The sequence below is a fragment of the Vigna unguiculata genome, chromosome 7 (assembly GCF_004118075.2).
Source record: "Vigna unguiculata cultivar IT97K-499-35 chromosome 7, ASM411807v1, whole genome shotgun sequence".
Lineage (NCBI taxonomy): Eukaryota > Viridiplantae > Streptophyta > Magnoliopsida > Fabales > Fabaceae > Vigna > Vigna unguiculata.
Window position 1 is genome coordinate 26689854 of NC_040285.1, and position 19223 is coordinate 26709076.

The 19223-nt window shown below is 30.8% G+C and overlaps 3 protein-coding genes across 3 annotated transcripts; 1 reads left to right on the top strand and 2 right to left on the bottom strand.

Annotated features, from left to right (window-relative positions):
- Nucleotides 1-2400: 2400 nt before the first annotated feature.
- Nucleotides 2401-3469, bottom strand: LOC114191877 (PRA1 family protein E). Its single transcript, XM_028081322.1, has one exon. It carries the CDS (start codon nt 3325-3327, stop codon nt 2764-2766), a length of 564 nt encoding a protein of 187 aa, XP_027937123.1. The 5' UTR covers nt 3328-3469; the 3' UTR covers nt 2401-2763.
- Nucleotides 3470-8059: 4590 nt separating this feature from the next.
- Nucleotides 8060-9423, bottom strand: LOC114192652. Its single transcript, XM_028082426.1, has 2 exons — nt 8749-9423; nt 8060-8670 (listed from the first exon to the last, which is right to left on the bottom strand). Exons 1-2 carry the CDS (start codon nt 9293-9295, stop codon nt 8591-8593), a joined length of 627 nt encoding a protein of 208 aa, XP_027938227.1. The 5' UTR covers nt 9296-9423; the 3' UTR covers nt 8060-8590.
- Nucleotides 9424-16089: 6666 nt separating this feature from the next.
- LOC114192738 (receptor-like protein kinase ANXUR2) lies at nt 16090-19223 on the top strand. The gene has a single exon (XM_028082536.1). It carries the CDS (start codon nt 16302-16304, stop codon nt 18897-18899), a length of 2598 nt encoding a protein of 865 aa, XP_027938337.1. The 5' UTR covers nt 16090-16301; the 3' UTR covers nt 18900-19223.

Here is a 19223-nt window from a genome sequence, read left to right on the forward strand (position 1 = left end):
ATGTTTTTTGACACTAGATGCACCACTTGACAGCTCACTTTTAGAAGTATTTTCTTCATTTAAAAAAGTTAACTTTTGTATATGTAAAGAAAGAAAAAGATTAAAAGGTAAAATAGTGGATGTAAAGTATGTGTAAAAATATGTTGTGTGTCAAAATAATAGCACTTTAAAATTTAAATTTAAGATATCGAAAACATATTTTACTCTCCTATTATCAGAAAATGTTACTTCAAACCATTTAGTTTACTAGACAGTTTGGGTATATTTTTATATCGGTCATTGGAATTAAATAGCTCAAGAGCTACATCTTGGAAATTTTTAAAATGTTTTTCGTTAGGTTCCTGGCCTTGCATTAAGGTATTTGACATTTTATTTTAATATGTAATTTTGCATAAAGAATTTTAATGCAAATTACACTGGACAAAGTCAAAGACAAATAGAAGTTTTTTTTTAAATACTAATAAATAAATTATTCAACTTATACCATGTTAAATACATGTTTTCTTTCCATTTAAGTTGCATCATTAAATACTTGGTCCAACTAATACAAAATTGTTCCAGTTTAGTAAGTAATTTTAATTAGTAAGTAATAGTTAAATACTTAGAGTGGGAATATCCAAATTAATCACTGTATTCTTTTTTAAAATATTTGGTTGAAGTTGAAGAATGATCATACCAATTCATAGAATAAAATTGCATATCAATTTGTATTTAGAGACAAACCAGATGAATCAAATAAATTTTATTTTGGTATATAATGGATATAATGAAAAAAGTCTATTAATCTATTAAAGATTTATCTAAAATTATATTCATTTAATAAAAATTCTTTTTAATCTATCAATTAATATTTTTTTATGAATGGATATTCAGTCTTTCTATAAAAAATGATATTTAAAAAAAAGATTTTTATAGTTATGTTTTTGAAAGGTTTTCCAAATTAAATTTTGTAAAACAATTTTTTTATTTCTTTAAAGATAAATTTTAAAAAACTAACTACAAAATCGGTTGGATTAATTTTGTCCCTTTGATTTGAAGAAATAATGGATAAATTATTAGCCATTTATATACTAAAATTAATAAACTATAGATAAATGAATTACTTGGCATCCTTCTATCTCAATCACATTATTGATTTTATCACACATCAATTTTCGTACACATTATTTTTTCTCCTTATAGCTCAATCTCGTCATACATTTAATCTCACTTTATTGTTTTCGTATCTCCCTTATTCACTTTGTATTTATTGTACTAGTATACTTTCTCTTGAACAATTTGAATAACAACAGTAGAAACAAAACATCAATTCGCACACCTAACAGAAAGCACTCTTCTTTCTGTCATGGGCATCCACCATTTTCCAAGGATCCGACCGTATCCACACACTACATCAAACCATGAAAGATTCCAATGTCATTTTTCAAACACATTTCTATCATATCCATATCTCAAGTCAAAAGGCTTCCTAGTTCCTGCACTATTACGTTAATCACCATCTACAAAAACACACACACACATAGAGGCACACAAAAACTATTCGTCAAAAGTGAGGAGTTTAGAGTTAAAATGAACGACCAAATAGACAGTGGGGGAGACATCGTGCATGTCAACCCAAAGAGTAAGCATAAACTTTAGAATCGCGTCATGACAAGCAGCAGCCTCCAAAACAACTATACATCAAGGATAAAATTAGTCCCATTCTAATAATCATTGTAGCATACAAATCAAGAATCATATCTGGAAATCACCAAAAACTTAAAAGGTGAAGACAAATGTTATTCTTAAACCAACCATTCATGATTGCATTCATCTTCTCTCCTCACATAAACATCATAAAAACCAGGGGGAGCAAAAGCTGATTACCAATTCACGCCAGACATGCGCCGCTCATCATTGCATCGACACATACTAATCTTCATATAATATTCACCCAGCCATCTTTCAGGTACCCTTTTAATACGCTTTACTATAATATTATAATAGCTTTCTTCCCAAACTCACCCCCACACCCCTTTCACCCTTTCAGTGTGCTTTACCTTATTCCCAGCAACATTCAACAATGATGAGGAAGACTTCCACTTTCTTTCAGCTTAAAGAATCGCGAGAAACCCCCCCAAAGAAATTTTTACAGAAAGTCCACAAGTAAAAGGCTATGCAATCAATAAAGAGCAAACCAACATAAAATATGACAGGGCCCGCCCCTGTAACAGGTATGAGAAAATGAACAATTCCAAGACTACAAGCAAAATACAATCAACATTTGGTAACGAGTTCAGTTTAAGGTTAAGCAAATGATGAAAATTACCACGAGTAACATAGCAGCCAACAGAAACAAAACCGTCATCTGTAAGACACGTTAAATAGACTACAGATCTGCGATGGAAGAAAATGAGGTTATGCAGAAAGAGACCCAAACTTATCAAATAGAATGTAAACAAGGAACTGATAAATAAGCAAAATAGCTCCATGGGGAACAAATTTTTATCCTCGGAAAATCGTCGTGCCTCTATGACAGAAATCGATAAAGCCACACCTAATTCCAATACCCAATTCAATGTTGATCAATGCCTCCCCACAAACACAGTTACAAACCCATCCCCACTCAGGAAATTAACACACTTGCGATTCGCGACTACTCTTCAAAACCAAGTACCCAGCTTCGAAAATTGAGCCCTGCCTTTCTCAATTGCACATTTATACTTCTCAAACTAGGAAAAGAAAAATTCAAAAACCCGATGGTGGTGGCGGAATTGAATGTAATCAAATGGGGGTATAATTAGTTCTGAGAGGCTGAGTTCCCACAACGGAAAGCAACCCACTTTCCTCCTCGAGAAACAAATCTTCAGTAACCCTAAACGCACCGTGCAGGCCAACGAACACCACGGCGACGATCAAAGACACCAAGACGTTGAGGCCAACGTGAGTGGAGACGAGCGCGACGACAGTGATAAACGCCAAACCGCAGAGCACGGCTCTGTCGTCGAGGGTTTGGTTGAACACGACGAGGGGGCCGTGACGAGAGAAGTAGAAGTAGAACCAGGCAACAAAGACGAGGAGAAAGACGATCATGGAGATGGGATGCCAGAGGAGGCTGAGGAACACGATGAGTAGTGTTACGGCGGCGTAGTTGTAGCGGAAGTAGCTGAGATTTCTTCGGAGTCGGATCATGGCATCGTCGTAGGAGAAGGGGCGGGAGAGGGCTGAGAAGTCCAGGAACTCGCGCCATGGCCGAGGGGTGACGAAGGAGGTGGTGGTGGTGGTCGGCGGAGTGGCAGTGGTGGCGCCGGCGATGGTGCCATAGCCGGCGGTGGGAATGTTGGACATTTGGGAACGTAGGTTAGATCTGGAAGTGTGGCATGTCTGTATATGCTATTTGATTGAGGATTGATTTCACTTTCCCTCTCTCTTTAGGGCTGTTTAATTTCCTTTTCCTTTGCTTTCTCCCCATTGCACTTTCCAGCAAAATAATATCTTAATTTCCATTTTAATAATCTATTGTTTAAGCAAAATAAATTCAAGAAACCAGATCGATACAGCATAAAAGTTTAGACAAGAAAATAAAAAAAGATGAAAAAATATAACAAAATAAATTAAAATAATAATTTATTGTTTGTTTCTAAATAATAATAATAACTATTTCATTATTTTTATTAATAATGATAATATTAATTAACAAAACTATGACATCCTATAATTTCTATTATACAGAATTTATTACTATTGAAGTTTTTGTTTTATACTGATTTAATTCCGTTGGAAGATACCTGAACAAGAAAATAATTAGCTAATAATTATATTGTTTAATACGATTAATTATGATGTATTTTAAAAGTAAATTCACGCAATTTTCTTTAATTTATCTGTGCAGAAGTTTTATTACGATATTCTCGATATGTGTATTGATATAAGTATCTTATTAGTTTCTATGTTTATCTTGAAAATATCGATATCATACATATAATATATATATATATATATATATATATATATATATATATATATATATATATATATATAAAGTTGTTAATATAAAGAAATTATAAATTAATATTATTATTTTATAAATCAGATGTTCCATTAGTAAGTAACAAAAAGATATCTTGAAGTATAAAATATAGATACATATTCAACACAAATATGTGACCAAAATTAATGTATGGGAGAATATAATATGAACTTCATAATAATTTCTAAATTACAGAATTCTGAATGCCTTTAAAAATAATGCATTTTGAAATATACATTAAAAAAATCTGAATCTAAAATTACATTATAAATTTAAAACATATTTAAAAAATTAATGTTCCTTTCTTCCATCCTATGATCCTATGCTTTTCCTGTTCTTCTCCTTCCTTTCTCATATGGTGGATCTAAAGGTGGCACTGGAAGTAAATAGGTGCACCACCCCTGGATACATGGCTGGAGCAGGGGAGAAAGAAAGAATAAAATTATCATTACATCACATCTATGGAAGTGCAGAATAAAAGAGGGAGGTGCAATGAATAAACAGCCCATATTATTTTTTTATATATAATTTATACACAAACGTTAGAATTGTTATAATTTTTTTAAAATTTTATATTTGAATTTATAAAGTTTTTATTTTTAAAACAACACCAACATTTATCTATAAATTATGGATATATAAATATTTAAAATTATCAACTATAATAAAAATACCGTTGTAAAATTTATATAAAATTTAAATTTGATACAGGATGAAATTAATTCAATTTTAACAAAATTGGAACTAAATTGAGACAAAATAACAAATATAAGGACTACATTGAGACTTTTCACATCCAATAGTGACACGTGGCACTGTCACTACCACATCACATTGTCTCTGCCACGTGGCACAATGTCAGATTGACACGTGACAATTTTAAACTTTTTTAAAAAAATTATAACAAAAAAATTAAAAAAAAAAAAAAATCAAAAAAATCACGTGCTGACACGTGGCACATAATTAGCACTATTACTGGACAACTAACTGAAAGGAACTGATTGCAACGAATTTTCAAAAATAGGGACTCAATTGATTCAAATAAAAATGGGGGGACCTACTTGAGATTTCGCTACAAAAATGGGGACCTCTAGAATGATTTAACCTAATAAAATTGACATTTTTATTAAGTATTTGTAGAAATATTTTTAAATAAGTTTTTTTTTAGTTTTATTATTAAACAAAGTTAAACCCCAAACTTAATTTCAAAAATTAACAATTTTGTAATTATATACAAAGGCATCAAATGTATCATATATTACAAACTTAGTAAATATTAAAAATCAAATAACTTGTCACATACAAGTTTAGGAACTAAATTTCAAGTTCAAAATAAAATCAAAGTCCAATATTTTGTGTAGAATTTAAAGTTAATTTAAAATATTTATAGAAATATTTAATAAAACGTTAATTTTAGTAAGAATATCACCATAAAATTTATAAAAAAGTAAATTTAGTGTGAATTTGAGGAAGGACAATATTACTTCATTTTTACAAAAATTGAAACTAAACTAAAACTATAAAAAAATATAAGGACCAAATTGAGTTACTTTTTTGACACATGGCACAACTGTTAAGTGACACGTGTCAAAAAGAAAAAAAAATTAAATTTTTTTTTAAAAAATTAAAAAGAATTTAAAAAATCAAAAAAACCATAAATTGACACGTGGTATTGACTTTAATACCGTCTGGTCAAAGTTAACGGTGAGACCAAATTGAGTTATTTTTAATAAAATGAGGACCAAATTGAGACAACGAAAAACTCGAAGACTAAACTGAAATTTCATGACAAATAAAGGAATCAAAAGAGTAATTTAACCTATAAAAAATTATAAATTAGTATCATTATAAAAATATTATTGTTTTATAGATTAGATACTTCATTAATAAGTATTGATAAAATATCTTAAAGTATAAAATATGGATGCGTGTCCGATATAAATACTTGAGCAAAATTAAACCATCGGGAGCATCATAAGAAGTCCATAATACTTTCTAAATTACAGAATTCTGAATGCTTTAAAAATAATGCATTTTGAAATATACATTGAAAAAAATCTGAATCCAAAATTACATTATAAATTTAAAACATATTTAGAAAAATAATTTTCAGATGTTTCGAAAGATCATTCTAGAATGATGTTCCTTTCTTCCATAGTATGATCCTATGATCCTATGCTTTTTTCTGTTCTTCTCCTTCCTTTCTCATATGGTAGATCTAAAGGTGGCACTGGAAGTAAATAGGTGCACCACCGCTGGATACATGGCTGGAGCAGGGGAGAAAGAAAGAATAAAATTATCATTACATCACATATATGGAAGTGCAAAAATAAAAGAGGGAGTGCAATGAATAAACAACCCATATTATTGTTTAGGGTTTAGGGTTTAGTTATATGGACCTAAATAATAAAGTTCAATCTTCATTAGTCCAAATTAGGGATGATAAAAATATTTGTATCCGAGAATATCTACAGATAGAATCCATGACAAATAATTAATACCTGTGGATATTTGTTATTCACGGGTAACAGATATCAAGTATTTTAATACCTATTTATAAACGGGTCGGGTACAAGCATCATATTATCCTCATTTGCGGATACCTATTATCTATAAAAAATTAAAATTAAAATTATGTTTTATTAAGTTAAATTTAATTAAAATTATATTTTATTAGATCAAATTAAATTAATATTTATTTTATTTTATTTTACATTTTATTTTACATTTTTTTGTAATTTTATATAAATTTAATTTTAAAAATTTATAAAATATATTTTTTAAATATTTGCGGGTATCCACGGATATTAGTGAATTTTAAAATACCCAAGAATATTTTTTAAATGGATATCAGCGTGGATAACGAAACATGTAACAAATGAATTTTTTTGTTTAGGTCGGATAGACACTATCTGTGCCCGACCCGACCTGTTGTCATCTTTAGCCCAAAGGATCATGAAATGCTCGTGTGAAGAAATTTTTAAGAACCATCACAATATTTTGATACCAATATTTTTTACACTCCTATAATGATTATTTTACACTTAATTATCTCTTTTATGTTATAAATATAAAATTTTATTTATTTAATAGTCATATTATCTTAAAACCAGGTTATCAAATGATTGGGTTAAACTTAGAAACTCCTTTTATTTACAAATTAAGTTGAAATGAGTGCTACAAGTATCATTCACGAGCCATGAATGATCGTAGATTCAATCTTTTGAAGTGACTAAACTTACTAATGATCAAATCACTACGAACAAAAATAATATACTTATAACAAATCATGTCATTTTTTAAAATATCAATTATATATTAGTTTTAACTACACTAAAATATATACGAAGAAATGGATTGAAATTTTGGGGTAAAACTTATTTTAGTTGAAATCTAGGTTGCATGAACCATTCTCCACAGCATGACAACTTCTTTTCTTTATCATATTTATTATGGCCACCCAACTGCAAGGAAATTTCTTCAGATCACCACAATTTAGCTGCATTTATGAAGTTGTATACCCATTTTACATATTTAGCTTCAAGTTTTATTTGTAGGTAAAAATAAAAACAAAAAGCTGTGTTCGATAAGAGTTTACAACACTTTATTAAACACTTTGCATAATTTTTGTTTTCTTACTCGTTATGTGATGAAAGTGTATTAATCTAGAAAAATTATAATATACATAATTAGCAGTTGCTTCTTATGAGATCTCTTCCCATTGTAATGAAGATTGAATCTAGTGAATATGGATGACAAATATAGGTATTGTATAAATTTAAACATGTCTTAATGTTAATAAAAATATCCTCTTTACATTGAATTCTTTATAAGATATTTTTTTTCTCTTTATTTTAAGTTTTACGTTTTACAGAAAATATATATAATATTTTATTTTCTTCTTTCTGAAAGAAGTAGTAAATTTTTAATATTTTGGTATTTCGACTAAAAAATCGTTTTTATGTATGGATAGGACAATTAATTTGGGTTTCACCACGAAAAGAATGGAGAAAATAGAAGAAAAAGGGATTGGGGGAAAGAAAATGAGTACGCCATAATCAACAATTACATTTTTGCAAGTTTATGTTTTACAATCAAGTCACAACATGTGAAAGGATGTCCTAAGCTAAGGAAAGGGCGTAACACTGATCATCTATTAATACATATATATTTATGTATATACTCATGATTGGTGTGAAATCTCTTAAGTGTCTTCACAGTGAGAGCTCTTATCCTGAACTGAACCCACTTTGCTATTGTTTTTTTACTTTTTACCATTTCATCCAAAAAATAGCTATAGGAATTCAAATACACTCTGCCAGGGACACTTTAGGATTAGAACATCAAAAACAGAATAAATAAAATCGCTCAAGAAATCTGGGTTCATCATAATTGCGTCCATGCCTCTGCTCTAACCAAATTCCAAATTCGACCCAGCAAAGTGAATCTGTTAGCCTCCGTCAAAAAATCCCTTCCCAAGGAATAATCGTAATACAGTTTAAGCAAAGTCTCTTCTTTTATTATTTTTTTCTGTTTTTGTTTCGTCCCTTCTCTGTACAGAACATCCCACAGGTTATTTTCTCAAGATGATTGCATCACAGAACAGGCTACGGCTTGAGCCCAATGCCTTAACTTGGTCTTCACATGTTCAGGGTCATCCCCTGCAAAAAAAGATTGTACTTTAAAGCAATAATAGTGAATAATGAATAATGAATGTTGAATGAAGAAGATAAAGGGACCTGGGCTACAAATCTTCCAAGAGTCAGAGTCACTTCTAGGGCTTCCAAACGAGGAAGAACGACCTCCGAGGGAAGAGGAACGACTCTGAGGGGTGGAGACAGGGCTAGGAGACAACCTGCGGTTGACAGCGAAATAAAGATCGAGTGCGGGCAAGGTGTTACACAGTCTCTGACCGTCTTCCTCGTTGAATCCGAATCCAAGTTCTATACACCCTTTAAGCTCATTCAGGTCCTCGTCGGTCAAATCATCACATACCGTCGAACTTCTCCGCCGCTCCTGCATCCGCCTTCTTTCCCATGCAATGTCCCTTGGCTTCTCGCACATCGATAACTGCTTCGACAACCTCTTCTTCCACAATGGTGGCGCCAACAACATGTGTTGCAACTCCTCGTCTGACTCACTCGGCGATGAGGAAGAAGAAGAGGAAGATGACACCACCATCTCGTTATGATGATTATGATGATGATGATGATGATGGTGGTGGTGATGAATCTCCATCTGCTTTTCCTCTCTCATATGATGATGGTGATGGTGATGGATCTCCATCGCAGAGGGTGGTTGTGGAGGAATTGAAATTGATGTGGTGGTTGTGACGGCGGAGGCGGCAAGGGGGAGGCGCCTTGCGTGGCCTCGCCGTGAAAGGTAAACGGATTATGGTGGATAAATTAATGAATTGTTGGTGGAGTGCGACAGGGAAAAGGAAGAGGATAGTGTGTTCTAATATTGGCGGGTTTTGAGTTGGGGCTTTCAGTTTCCACCGTCCATTTGTAACTGTCAGCGCCAACATTTTAGGAGCAATATTTAGTAGGCTATGTTGCATCTTCTGCTTTTTTCAAGGGCGTTGCTACATTCTGGTGGAATCTTTGGGATCATACGTAACAATAATTCAACTCACGTGTCTCTCCACTTCGATCTTCTTCTTCACTTTTGTGTTTTAAATCATCACCACATACTGTTACTCGCTAAATTCATGCCAAAATTGTTTGTCATTAATGTTTAGGTAAGTAAAATTATAATCACAATCAACCACAAAATGAAATACAAAGCTTCTTATTAACATCATTCTAGTTCTATAACAAATTATTTAGTTTTCGATGAATAGGGATTTTTGGGAAAATTTATTTCTAATTATTATTAAAAAACTAGTTTTTTATTAAAAAAAATCAGAAAAATTAAGTAACATAATTTTATATTATCACATATTACAGAATTTAATACATAAAATTATTATAAATTTATAATAGTTATTTAAAAGACCATATAAAATTTCTCGTTAAAGTAAAAAACTTATTTTTTTTTAACTTGAAAAACAAGGTTTTAAGATTGCAAGAATATTGTTCATCAGCTATAAAAAAAAAAAAAATATAACATTATATTACTAGATTTATTTGGTACGATAAATCATTAATTTTTTTATTGAATTCTTTTCAAGCTAATTGCAACTATTTAATTTCTTAGTAGTGCATATAAATTTTCTAAAATATTTAGGATTTGAAAAAAATCATCACTGAATGACTGAATTTTTACTAAACTTACCCATAACCTTTGTTGGTCGGAATTAAAGAAATTTAAAGGGTGGAAGAGAATATAAATGTGTGAAAAATGAGTGAAAATGAAATTGATTGAAGTTAAATGAAATGGAAAGAGAGAATAAATAAATAGAAAGAGTAGATAATTAAATATTTTATAGGAAAGAAGTGAAGAAAAAAAAAATATAGTTTTTATATTAACTTTCATTTCCATTGTTTTTTAATTAAAAAAGTTAATTCAATGTTAAGTGAAAGTCATCAAAGTTATATATATTAGAATGTACGCGTGTACGCGTTATCGATTACGAAAAATAAATAAATAAAAATGTATTATGCAAGAAAAACTCTCCAAATCATGTCTGTTTGTGATTTCTTTATATAATTGCTTGTTCTATTATTATAAGAGTGTATTAATCGGGAAAAAAAAATATAGCATATACAATAGCAACTATATGCAGTGAAATTCCACTCTGATTAATAAGAATGAAGTGGAAAACAATGACAAATATTAGTATTATTCGACCCTCTAGTGACGAAAACTACTTCGATTAATAAGAATGAATATAAATAATATTTATTTTTTTTAATTAAATATGAGATGAGAATTATATATATATATATATATATATATATATATATATATAACTAAATTACCATACCCATATATTAATATATTATTTTCAAGAATTATACTTTCGGATGTAGGGTTGAATATTTAGTTAAATAATTTCTAAGTCCTTTAAGTCTTGTCTAATATTATTCGTTTGATGTGCATATTTATTAACAGATCGAGGTGTACATGTAAAACTCATTTGATGCTAAAGTCATCATAAATCGTTAGTTAAAACAATAAATGTTACAGGTAATGTGAAACAAAAGTTTTAATAACCAGATATTTGGTCTCAATTTATAATTTTTCTTATGGATCCATTATTCGGTCAATCACTCTTTAATTCATTTTGATTACTAACTTATTTATGTTAATTAAGTTACTAATTGATTCTCAATTGTGTTGCTTGGTTGACCGAATAATGAACAGAAAAAAAAAAAAGAAAAGGAATAGTAGTTGACACGTGACCTGCATGGTTGAAAAACGTGAACTATTTAAATACCGTTAGTAAAAAAAGACTAAATTGATCAAAATTTGACAAAAATGGGACCTAATTGAACACAAAACAAAAATGAGGACTAAATTAAATAAAAATAAGGACCAAATATATATTAAAGCCAATAAATAAAAATGTATTATGCAAGAAAAACTCCCTAAATTATGTTTGTTATTGATTGTTAACATAAAATTGAATATTACTGAAATCAAAACGAATTTTTTAAAATAAAACTTCTATAAATTTGAAAATTAAACTTTTATAAGAGAAGGAAATTTTGTATTTCTTCTAAAATAAAACTTTTTTTAGAAAACTTTTTCTATTTTCAAAATTTAATAAATTTCAATTATAAAATTATATATTTTGCTATATTTTAAAATTTTTTAAATAAATTTTAACCTTTTTTTTCTATTTAATTTTTTTTTATAAATTTCAATTAAAGAACTTGATTTATGTTATATTTTTATATCGTAAGTTATTTATCCCAGCAATTTAGGATTAATGATCTTGTATATAAAATGTAATTAAATCTTCTAATGATCTATTAGGAAATAATGTTAGTTGTAGGGATGGCAACGGGGCGGGGCGGGCACGGGTTTCGCTATCCCATACTCATCCCCGTAAAAAAAATTCATCCTCATCCCCATACCTAAACCCAACGGGTATTAAACTTTTGACCCATCCCCATCCCCACCGGGTATAACCTCGTACCCATACCCATATTCATTTTCTTACTACTTCAATATTAATTTTAATTAATTTTTATAAAATAATAAAATTTTTATGATAAAGGAAACATAATATTATCAAATATTCAATATTAGAATGATGATTGTTTCTTCCATATCAAATACTTTAAAATAAATTATAATTGTTTACATTTTATATAATAATACCAAATAAAATTTCATGAGAATTAAAACAATTATTAAATTTGCAAATATTAATGAAACATAATTGATAAAATTTAAAAATATTTTTTAAAAAATATAAAAGAAAAACAAATATTCAAATTAAAATATATTTTAAATGTTTGTTTACTTCAATCTTTTAAATTCTAATAAATCTTTTTTTATACACTAATAAAAGTTATAATACATCATTTGATCAAAATGATACAAAGAACATAATTGATATTTTAAATGTTTGTTTACTTCAATCTTTTAAATTCTAATAAATATATTTTTTATACACTAATAAAAGTTATAATACATCATTTGATCAAAATGATACAAAGAACAAATAATAATCATAATAAAAGTTTAAAATAAATTATAATTGTTTACATTTTAGATTATAATACCAAATAAAGTTTCATGAGAACCAACACATTTATTAAATTTACAAACATTAATGAAACCTAGTTGATAATATTTAAAAATATTTTTTTTAAAGTATAAGCAAAAAACAAATATTCAAATTAAAATATATTTTAAATGTTTGTTTACTTCAATATTTTAAATTCTAATGAATATCTTTTTTATATACTAATAAAAGTTATAATACATCATTTGATGAACAAATAATAATCATAATAAAAGTTTAAAATAAATTATAATTATTTACATTTTAGATTATAATACCATATAAAATTTTATGAGAACCAACACATTTATTAAATTTGCAAACATTAATGAAACCTAGTTGATGAAATTTAAAAATACTTTTAAAAAAAATATAAAAGGAAACAAATATTAAAATTAAAATATATTTTAAATGTTTGTTTACTTCAATATTTTAAATTCTAATGAATCTCTTTTTTATACACTAATAAAAGTTATAATACATTACTTAATCAAAATGATACAAAGAACAAATAATAATCATAATAATAAAATTTAACATAGATCTTGTATCTTTTGAACTTCAATTATGTTGGATGGTGATAAAAAATATTAATGACAATTACATTAAATTTTTATATTGTAGTAAATAAAAGTTATTTATATAATTATAGTGAAAAAATTATAGTATGATTGATAATGAGTTAAAAAATAAAAAATAATTAAATAAAATATATCGAAATAGTATTATACATAATGAAAATAAACAAGAAATAAAATATTAAAAAATTAAAAAATGTTTACAAACAATTTGAGAGACTATTGAAAGAAATCGCACAAAAGAAAACAAATGTATAATTAAGGGTATGATAAGTTGAAAAATATCTTAGAGATCTAAGCAAACTTTTCAAATATCAACATATATACTCAGTAGTTGAGAAATAACAAAAAATGTTTTAGTGAAATAAAAAAGTTATTCAAATGAAACAAAAACTAATAATAAGAATAATAAGTAAATGATTTTTTTTATATTACCTAGTAAACGAAATGTTTGTGCTATTAAATACTTAAATTGAGAGTATTAAACATTTTCATGTGAAAGAAAAATATACATTAAATAAAAATATTAAAAAATAATAGAAATATTCAAATGTGAGACATAAAATTTTTTAATTAACATACATATTTTTGAACATAATTACATAAAGATTATGATAAGATGAAAAATATAATTGAAATGCAAAATTAGTTTAATGACAAACCAAATAATTAGAATAAATAAAAAATAATATATATATATATATATATATATGGTTATTTAATTAATTAGGAATATTTTAATAATTTAAACGGGGACGGGTAATATGGCGAGGATATGTACATCCCCATACCCATCCCCATACCCAATTGAAAAAATCGGGGATTCCCCATACCCATACCCAGTCAATTCGGGGATTCCCCGTCAAAACGGGGACGGGTTCGGACAATACCCACGGGGACGGGTTTATTTGCCATCTCTAGTTAGTTGGGTAAAGATTAGGGATGCCAACGGGGCGGGTAGAGTACGGGTAGTAGCTTCTTTGTACCCTATTCGCCTCATACTCGTATTTATATCCGCAGGTATTTACAAAAATAATAAAAAATAAATATTTAACAACATATATTAATCGTAAATTCAAATAAAAAAAATACATAACATTCATAGATTTTAAAAAAAGTCCAAATAACTCATTTAATTAGTGTTGAATGACATTTTACAAAAAAATGATTTTTTTAAACTAATTGAATAAAAAAATAAATCATTCAAAATCAATATGTTAATATTTTAATCATGTTTTTTTTAATTTAAATTAGAGTATAGCGGGTACGGGTATCCACGGGTACGGATACTATGATACAGGATACATGTACCTGTCCCGTTAATATGCGAGTATTAAAAATACCCGTACCCGTTATTCGTGGGTATCCATTTACAATATCTATTTCATACATGTTGTGGACTTTATCCGCAGATACTCGCTGATACAAATTTTTTTGACATCTCTATCAAAGATATTAAAAAAGATAAAATGTCAAAGTTTTCGAGAAACCTAAAATGATAGGTAAAAGAACTGAATTATAAATCCACATTTGAAAAAGAAAAATTATCGAATTAATAATTTTATAATTTTATTTTTAGAAAAAAAAATCATGAAAAATTATTTCACTTTATATCGCTACATTATTTATATATATATATATATATATATATATATATATATATATATATATATATATATATATATATATATATATAGATAGATAGATAGATAGATAGATAAAAAAAAATTATGAATAAAATAAAATAATAAAATTCTCTCGTAACATATCTCTTATATTTATTATGTATCTTATATCACTCATATTTTGATAATCTCTAAGAGTTTTCAACACTTATAATTATATGGCCTAAACATATTTTATATTGTAATATGACTCTTACAATTTTATAAGTCCACATTAAATTTTTTATCAAATTATAAATTTAAGCGAATGTTTAATATATATATATATATATATATATATATATATATATATATATATATATATATATATATATATATATATATATATATATATATATATATAATATGCACGTAATCTTTAGTGGACAAGACTGGTACTTAAGGTTTGTTCTATTCAATTTTACGTTATAATTTATGATCTCATGAAAACTTTGTCTATTTTCTTACTTGATTAACTGAACTCATCCTACTGGGTTAATAATAATTGTGGCAGAAGGTTTAATCATTTAATTTTTATTTAGTATACTAAATATGGGTTCTCCTATCATCATCATCATCAGATTGGATTAAAGTTGACTAATTAGAAATTTTCTAAATATGGGTTATCATAAAAGGGTTGGTTCGGATAGAAAGAAGTAAAATATTTGTTCTACGTTTAAGTAGCAATACACTTGGAACGTAATACGGGGATTATCAATATTAAAATTGTATGAAAACAAGATTTTGTATATTATTTAATCAATTTTTTTTATTCAAAAATTAACTCATATGAAAGCAAACATTTTCTGTTGTCGCTGATTTTTCCTATCTAATACTGTGAGCAAAAAATGACAGATTGTCACTCCCAAATTGTATGGATATGGAATGCTAAAAATAGCTCATACTCGCCCGTTTAGGATTCAAAAAATGTCGCAACCCCTGGAAGCACAATTACGATTCTCACTCTCTATCATCAGTTCCCAAAAGCGCACAACGGAAAGGAAAAAAAAAAATCTTCCGAAATCTGAATTCTGGAGCAAACCAGACCACTAACTCCTGAAGAAAATAATATTAAATAATAAAGTTTAGGATCGTGTTGTGTTTCTTTGCCTGGTTTGGGCCGGTTCCACCAATCCAGGTTTAACGTTTACACCAGCATTAACGATTCACGGCGATGGTGGAATAGTGTTGCAACCATCGTTTCCATCACATAGAACAGACACCAATCCAATACAGTTTATTGTTAGATTCTGGCGTACAGGAAAACGAAAAAAGAACACCTTTTATTCACCTTTTTGGTTCCTCTCTCATCACGCCACAACACAAAATCTTTTCCTGTACGCCTCATCCTCTCATCTTCCACTTCATCCATGCACACCCGCGCGAGTCTCTTGCTGCTCTTTTTCTTCCCTGTCTTGTTAAAAGCCGCACCCTCCTCCGATAAAGACGAAGGTGGCAGCGATTCCTTGATGTTGGGATGTGGGTTGGACAAAAACGGTGGCAAAGACAGCGACGGTAGACAATGGAGCTCCGACGAGAAGTACCTCAAAACGAAAAACGACCTCACGTTCAAAGCCTCTTTCCAAGACCCTTCGCTTTTGTCCGAGGTTCCATATATGTCTGCACGAATTTTCAAAACCAAAACATCCTACAAGTTCCCCATCCAAGGTGACAAACGTTACTGGCTCAGGCTCCATTTCTACCCCTCCTCTTACGACACCTTCGACTCCGTTCACTCTTATTTCTCCGTCACCGCAAACAGCCTCAAGCTTCTTTCCAACTTCAGCGCCTCCGTCACGTGCCAAGCCCTCTCACAGGCCTACCTCGACCGAGAGTATTCCCTTGCGCCTTTGGATTCCGACACTCTCACCGTCACCTTCAAGCCCTCTGCCAAGCACGATAAAGCTTTTGCTTTTGTTAATGGGATTCAGCTCGTCGAAATGCCGGAGTTGTTTGACGAGGCTCCCTTGTTGGGCTTCGACGGCCAAACCATGGAGACCAACGCTCTGCATTTTCAGACCATGTTCAGGTTAAACGTTGGAGGACAATACATAGCTCCAAATAATGATTCTGGTCTATCCAGAATGTGGTACGATGATACGCCTTATATTTATGGTTCTGCCACTGGTGTCACCAACCAAGCTACCAAGGATGAAAAAATCGACTACAAAACCCTGCCAGAGTCCATTGCTCCTGTCGATATCTACTCCACTTCCCGATCCATGGGAGGCGATAAGAATATGAACATGGGCTACAATCTCACATGGATATTCCAAGTTGATCCGAATTCTATGTATCTTACCCGGTTGCATTTCTGCGAGTATCACTATTCCAGATTGAATCAGATTGTTTTCAAAATCTTCATCAACAACCGCACAGCGGAGACTGCTGCTGATGTGATTGGGTGGTCCGGAGGTAAAGGAGTGCCAACGTACAAGGATTATGTATTATATGTGAGAGATCGGCCAGGTGATGATCAACTCTGGCTTGCTTTGCACCCTGCAAATGAATCAAAGCCAGAATTTTACGACGCGTTACTCAACGGGGTGGAGGTCTTCAAGCTCAATGACACAGACCTGTCTGGTCCCAATCCTCAACCTTCTGACTTGCTGATTCAATATGAGCGCAAGGCAAATACTTTCCATAGCAAACATGAGACTAATAGGACTTTTGTTATAAGCACTGCTGGGGGTGCTGCAGGTTTTGCCTTGGTGGCTTTGATAATTGTTGCTGCTCGTCAGAAAAAGAAAAAGAGAACTCCGGGGACGTACAGCGCCACGTCCAGCTGGCTCCCTCTTTATGGCCATTCGCAGACAGCAGGCACCAAATCCACAGTATCAGGGAAGAGTGTGGGCCATGCCAACCTAACCGCCATGGCTCAAGGATTGTGCCGCTTTTTCTCCTTACAGGATATGAAGCAAGCAACCAAGAATTTCGATGAATCTAACGTGATAGGGGTGGGAGGGTTTGGAAAGGTTTATAAGGGTGTTATCGATAATGGGTTCAAAGTGGCAGTGAAGAGATCGAACCCGCAATCAGAACAAGGAGTGAACGAGTTCCAGACAGAGATTGAGATGCTGTCCAAGTTGAGACACAAGCATTTGGTGTCCTTGATTGGTTTTTGCGAGGAGGGTGATGAGATGTGTCTGGTTTATGACTACATGGCTCTTGGCACCATGAGGGAACACCTTTACAAGGGAACCAAACCATTGGACCTGCTATCATGGAAGCAAAGGTTGGAGATCTGCATAGGAGCCGCAAGAGGCCTTCACTACCTTCACACTGGAGCAAAATACACCATCATTCATAGAGATGTGAAAACAACCAACATTCTCCTTGATGAAAACTGGGTGGCGAAGGTTTCAGATTTTGGACTGTCCAAAACAGGTCCAAACATGAATCAAGGTCATGTCAGTACTGTGGTGAAGGGTAGCTTTGGATACTTAGATCCCGAATATTTCAGGAGGCAACAGTTGACTGAGAAGTCTGATGTGTACTCGTTTGGGGTGGTGCTGTTTGAGGCCCTTTGTGCAAGGCCTGCTCTCAACCCTAACCTTCCCAAGGAACAGGTAAGTCTTGCGGAATGGGCATTGTACAACATAAGAAGAGGAACACTTGAGGACATCATTGACCCCAGCATCAAAGGGAAGATGAACCCTGAAAGCTTGACCAAGTTTGCTGATGCAGCTCAGAAATGTGTATCTGATCTTGGATTCGAACGACCCTCCATGAATGACCTATTGTGGAACCTCGAATTCGCTCTCAACTTGGAAAAAAGCACAGATGGTTCAGCTGCTCTAGATCACGAAGGTGAGTTCTCAGAAGTAAGCTTGGAAGACAATACCAATAACAGGGCTGCTCATTACAAAAACCTCAGCCTTGAAAGCGAGAAAGGGCTTAGCCAAGACCCCAGTAATGATAACTCTGCTGTCATCTTCTCTCAAATTGCCAATCCATCAGGACGATGAACATAAACCACTATAGAAGCCAGGTTCAGGATTACAGAATCAGCTTTTAGCGTTTGTTTTAGAATACACTGTACACAGTTTCATACTTCTTTCGTTTCTTCTACCAGTTGTCCCGTTAAATAGCTCATATGTTTGATTGTCTATAGCCCAATAGCAACTTGTTGTACAAAAAGTCAGTAAAAGCAAGCTTACCCTGCTTGTTAGGTATATTATATGTAGATGAGTATATGTGAATGATCAGTATTGTGTCGTCTGAAAAATCAGCAGTTTCGGATTCAGATTATGTATGTGTGAACTGTGATGATTCTGTATAGAAAGAACTTG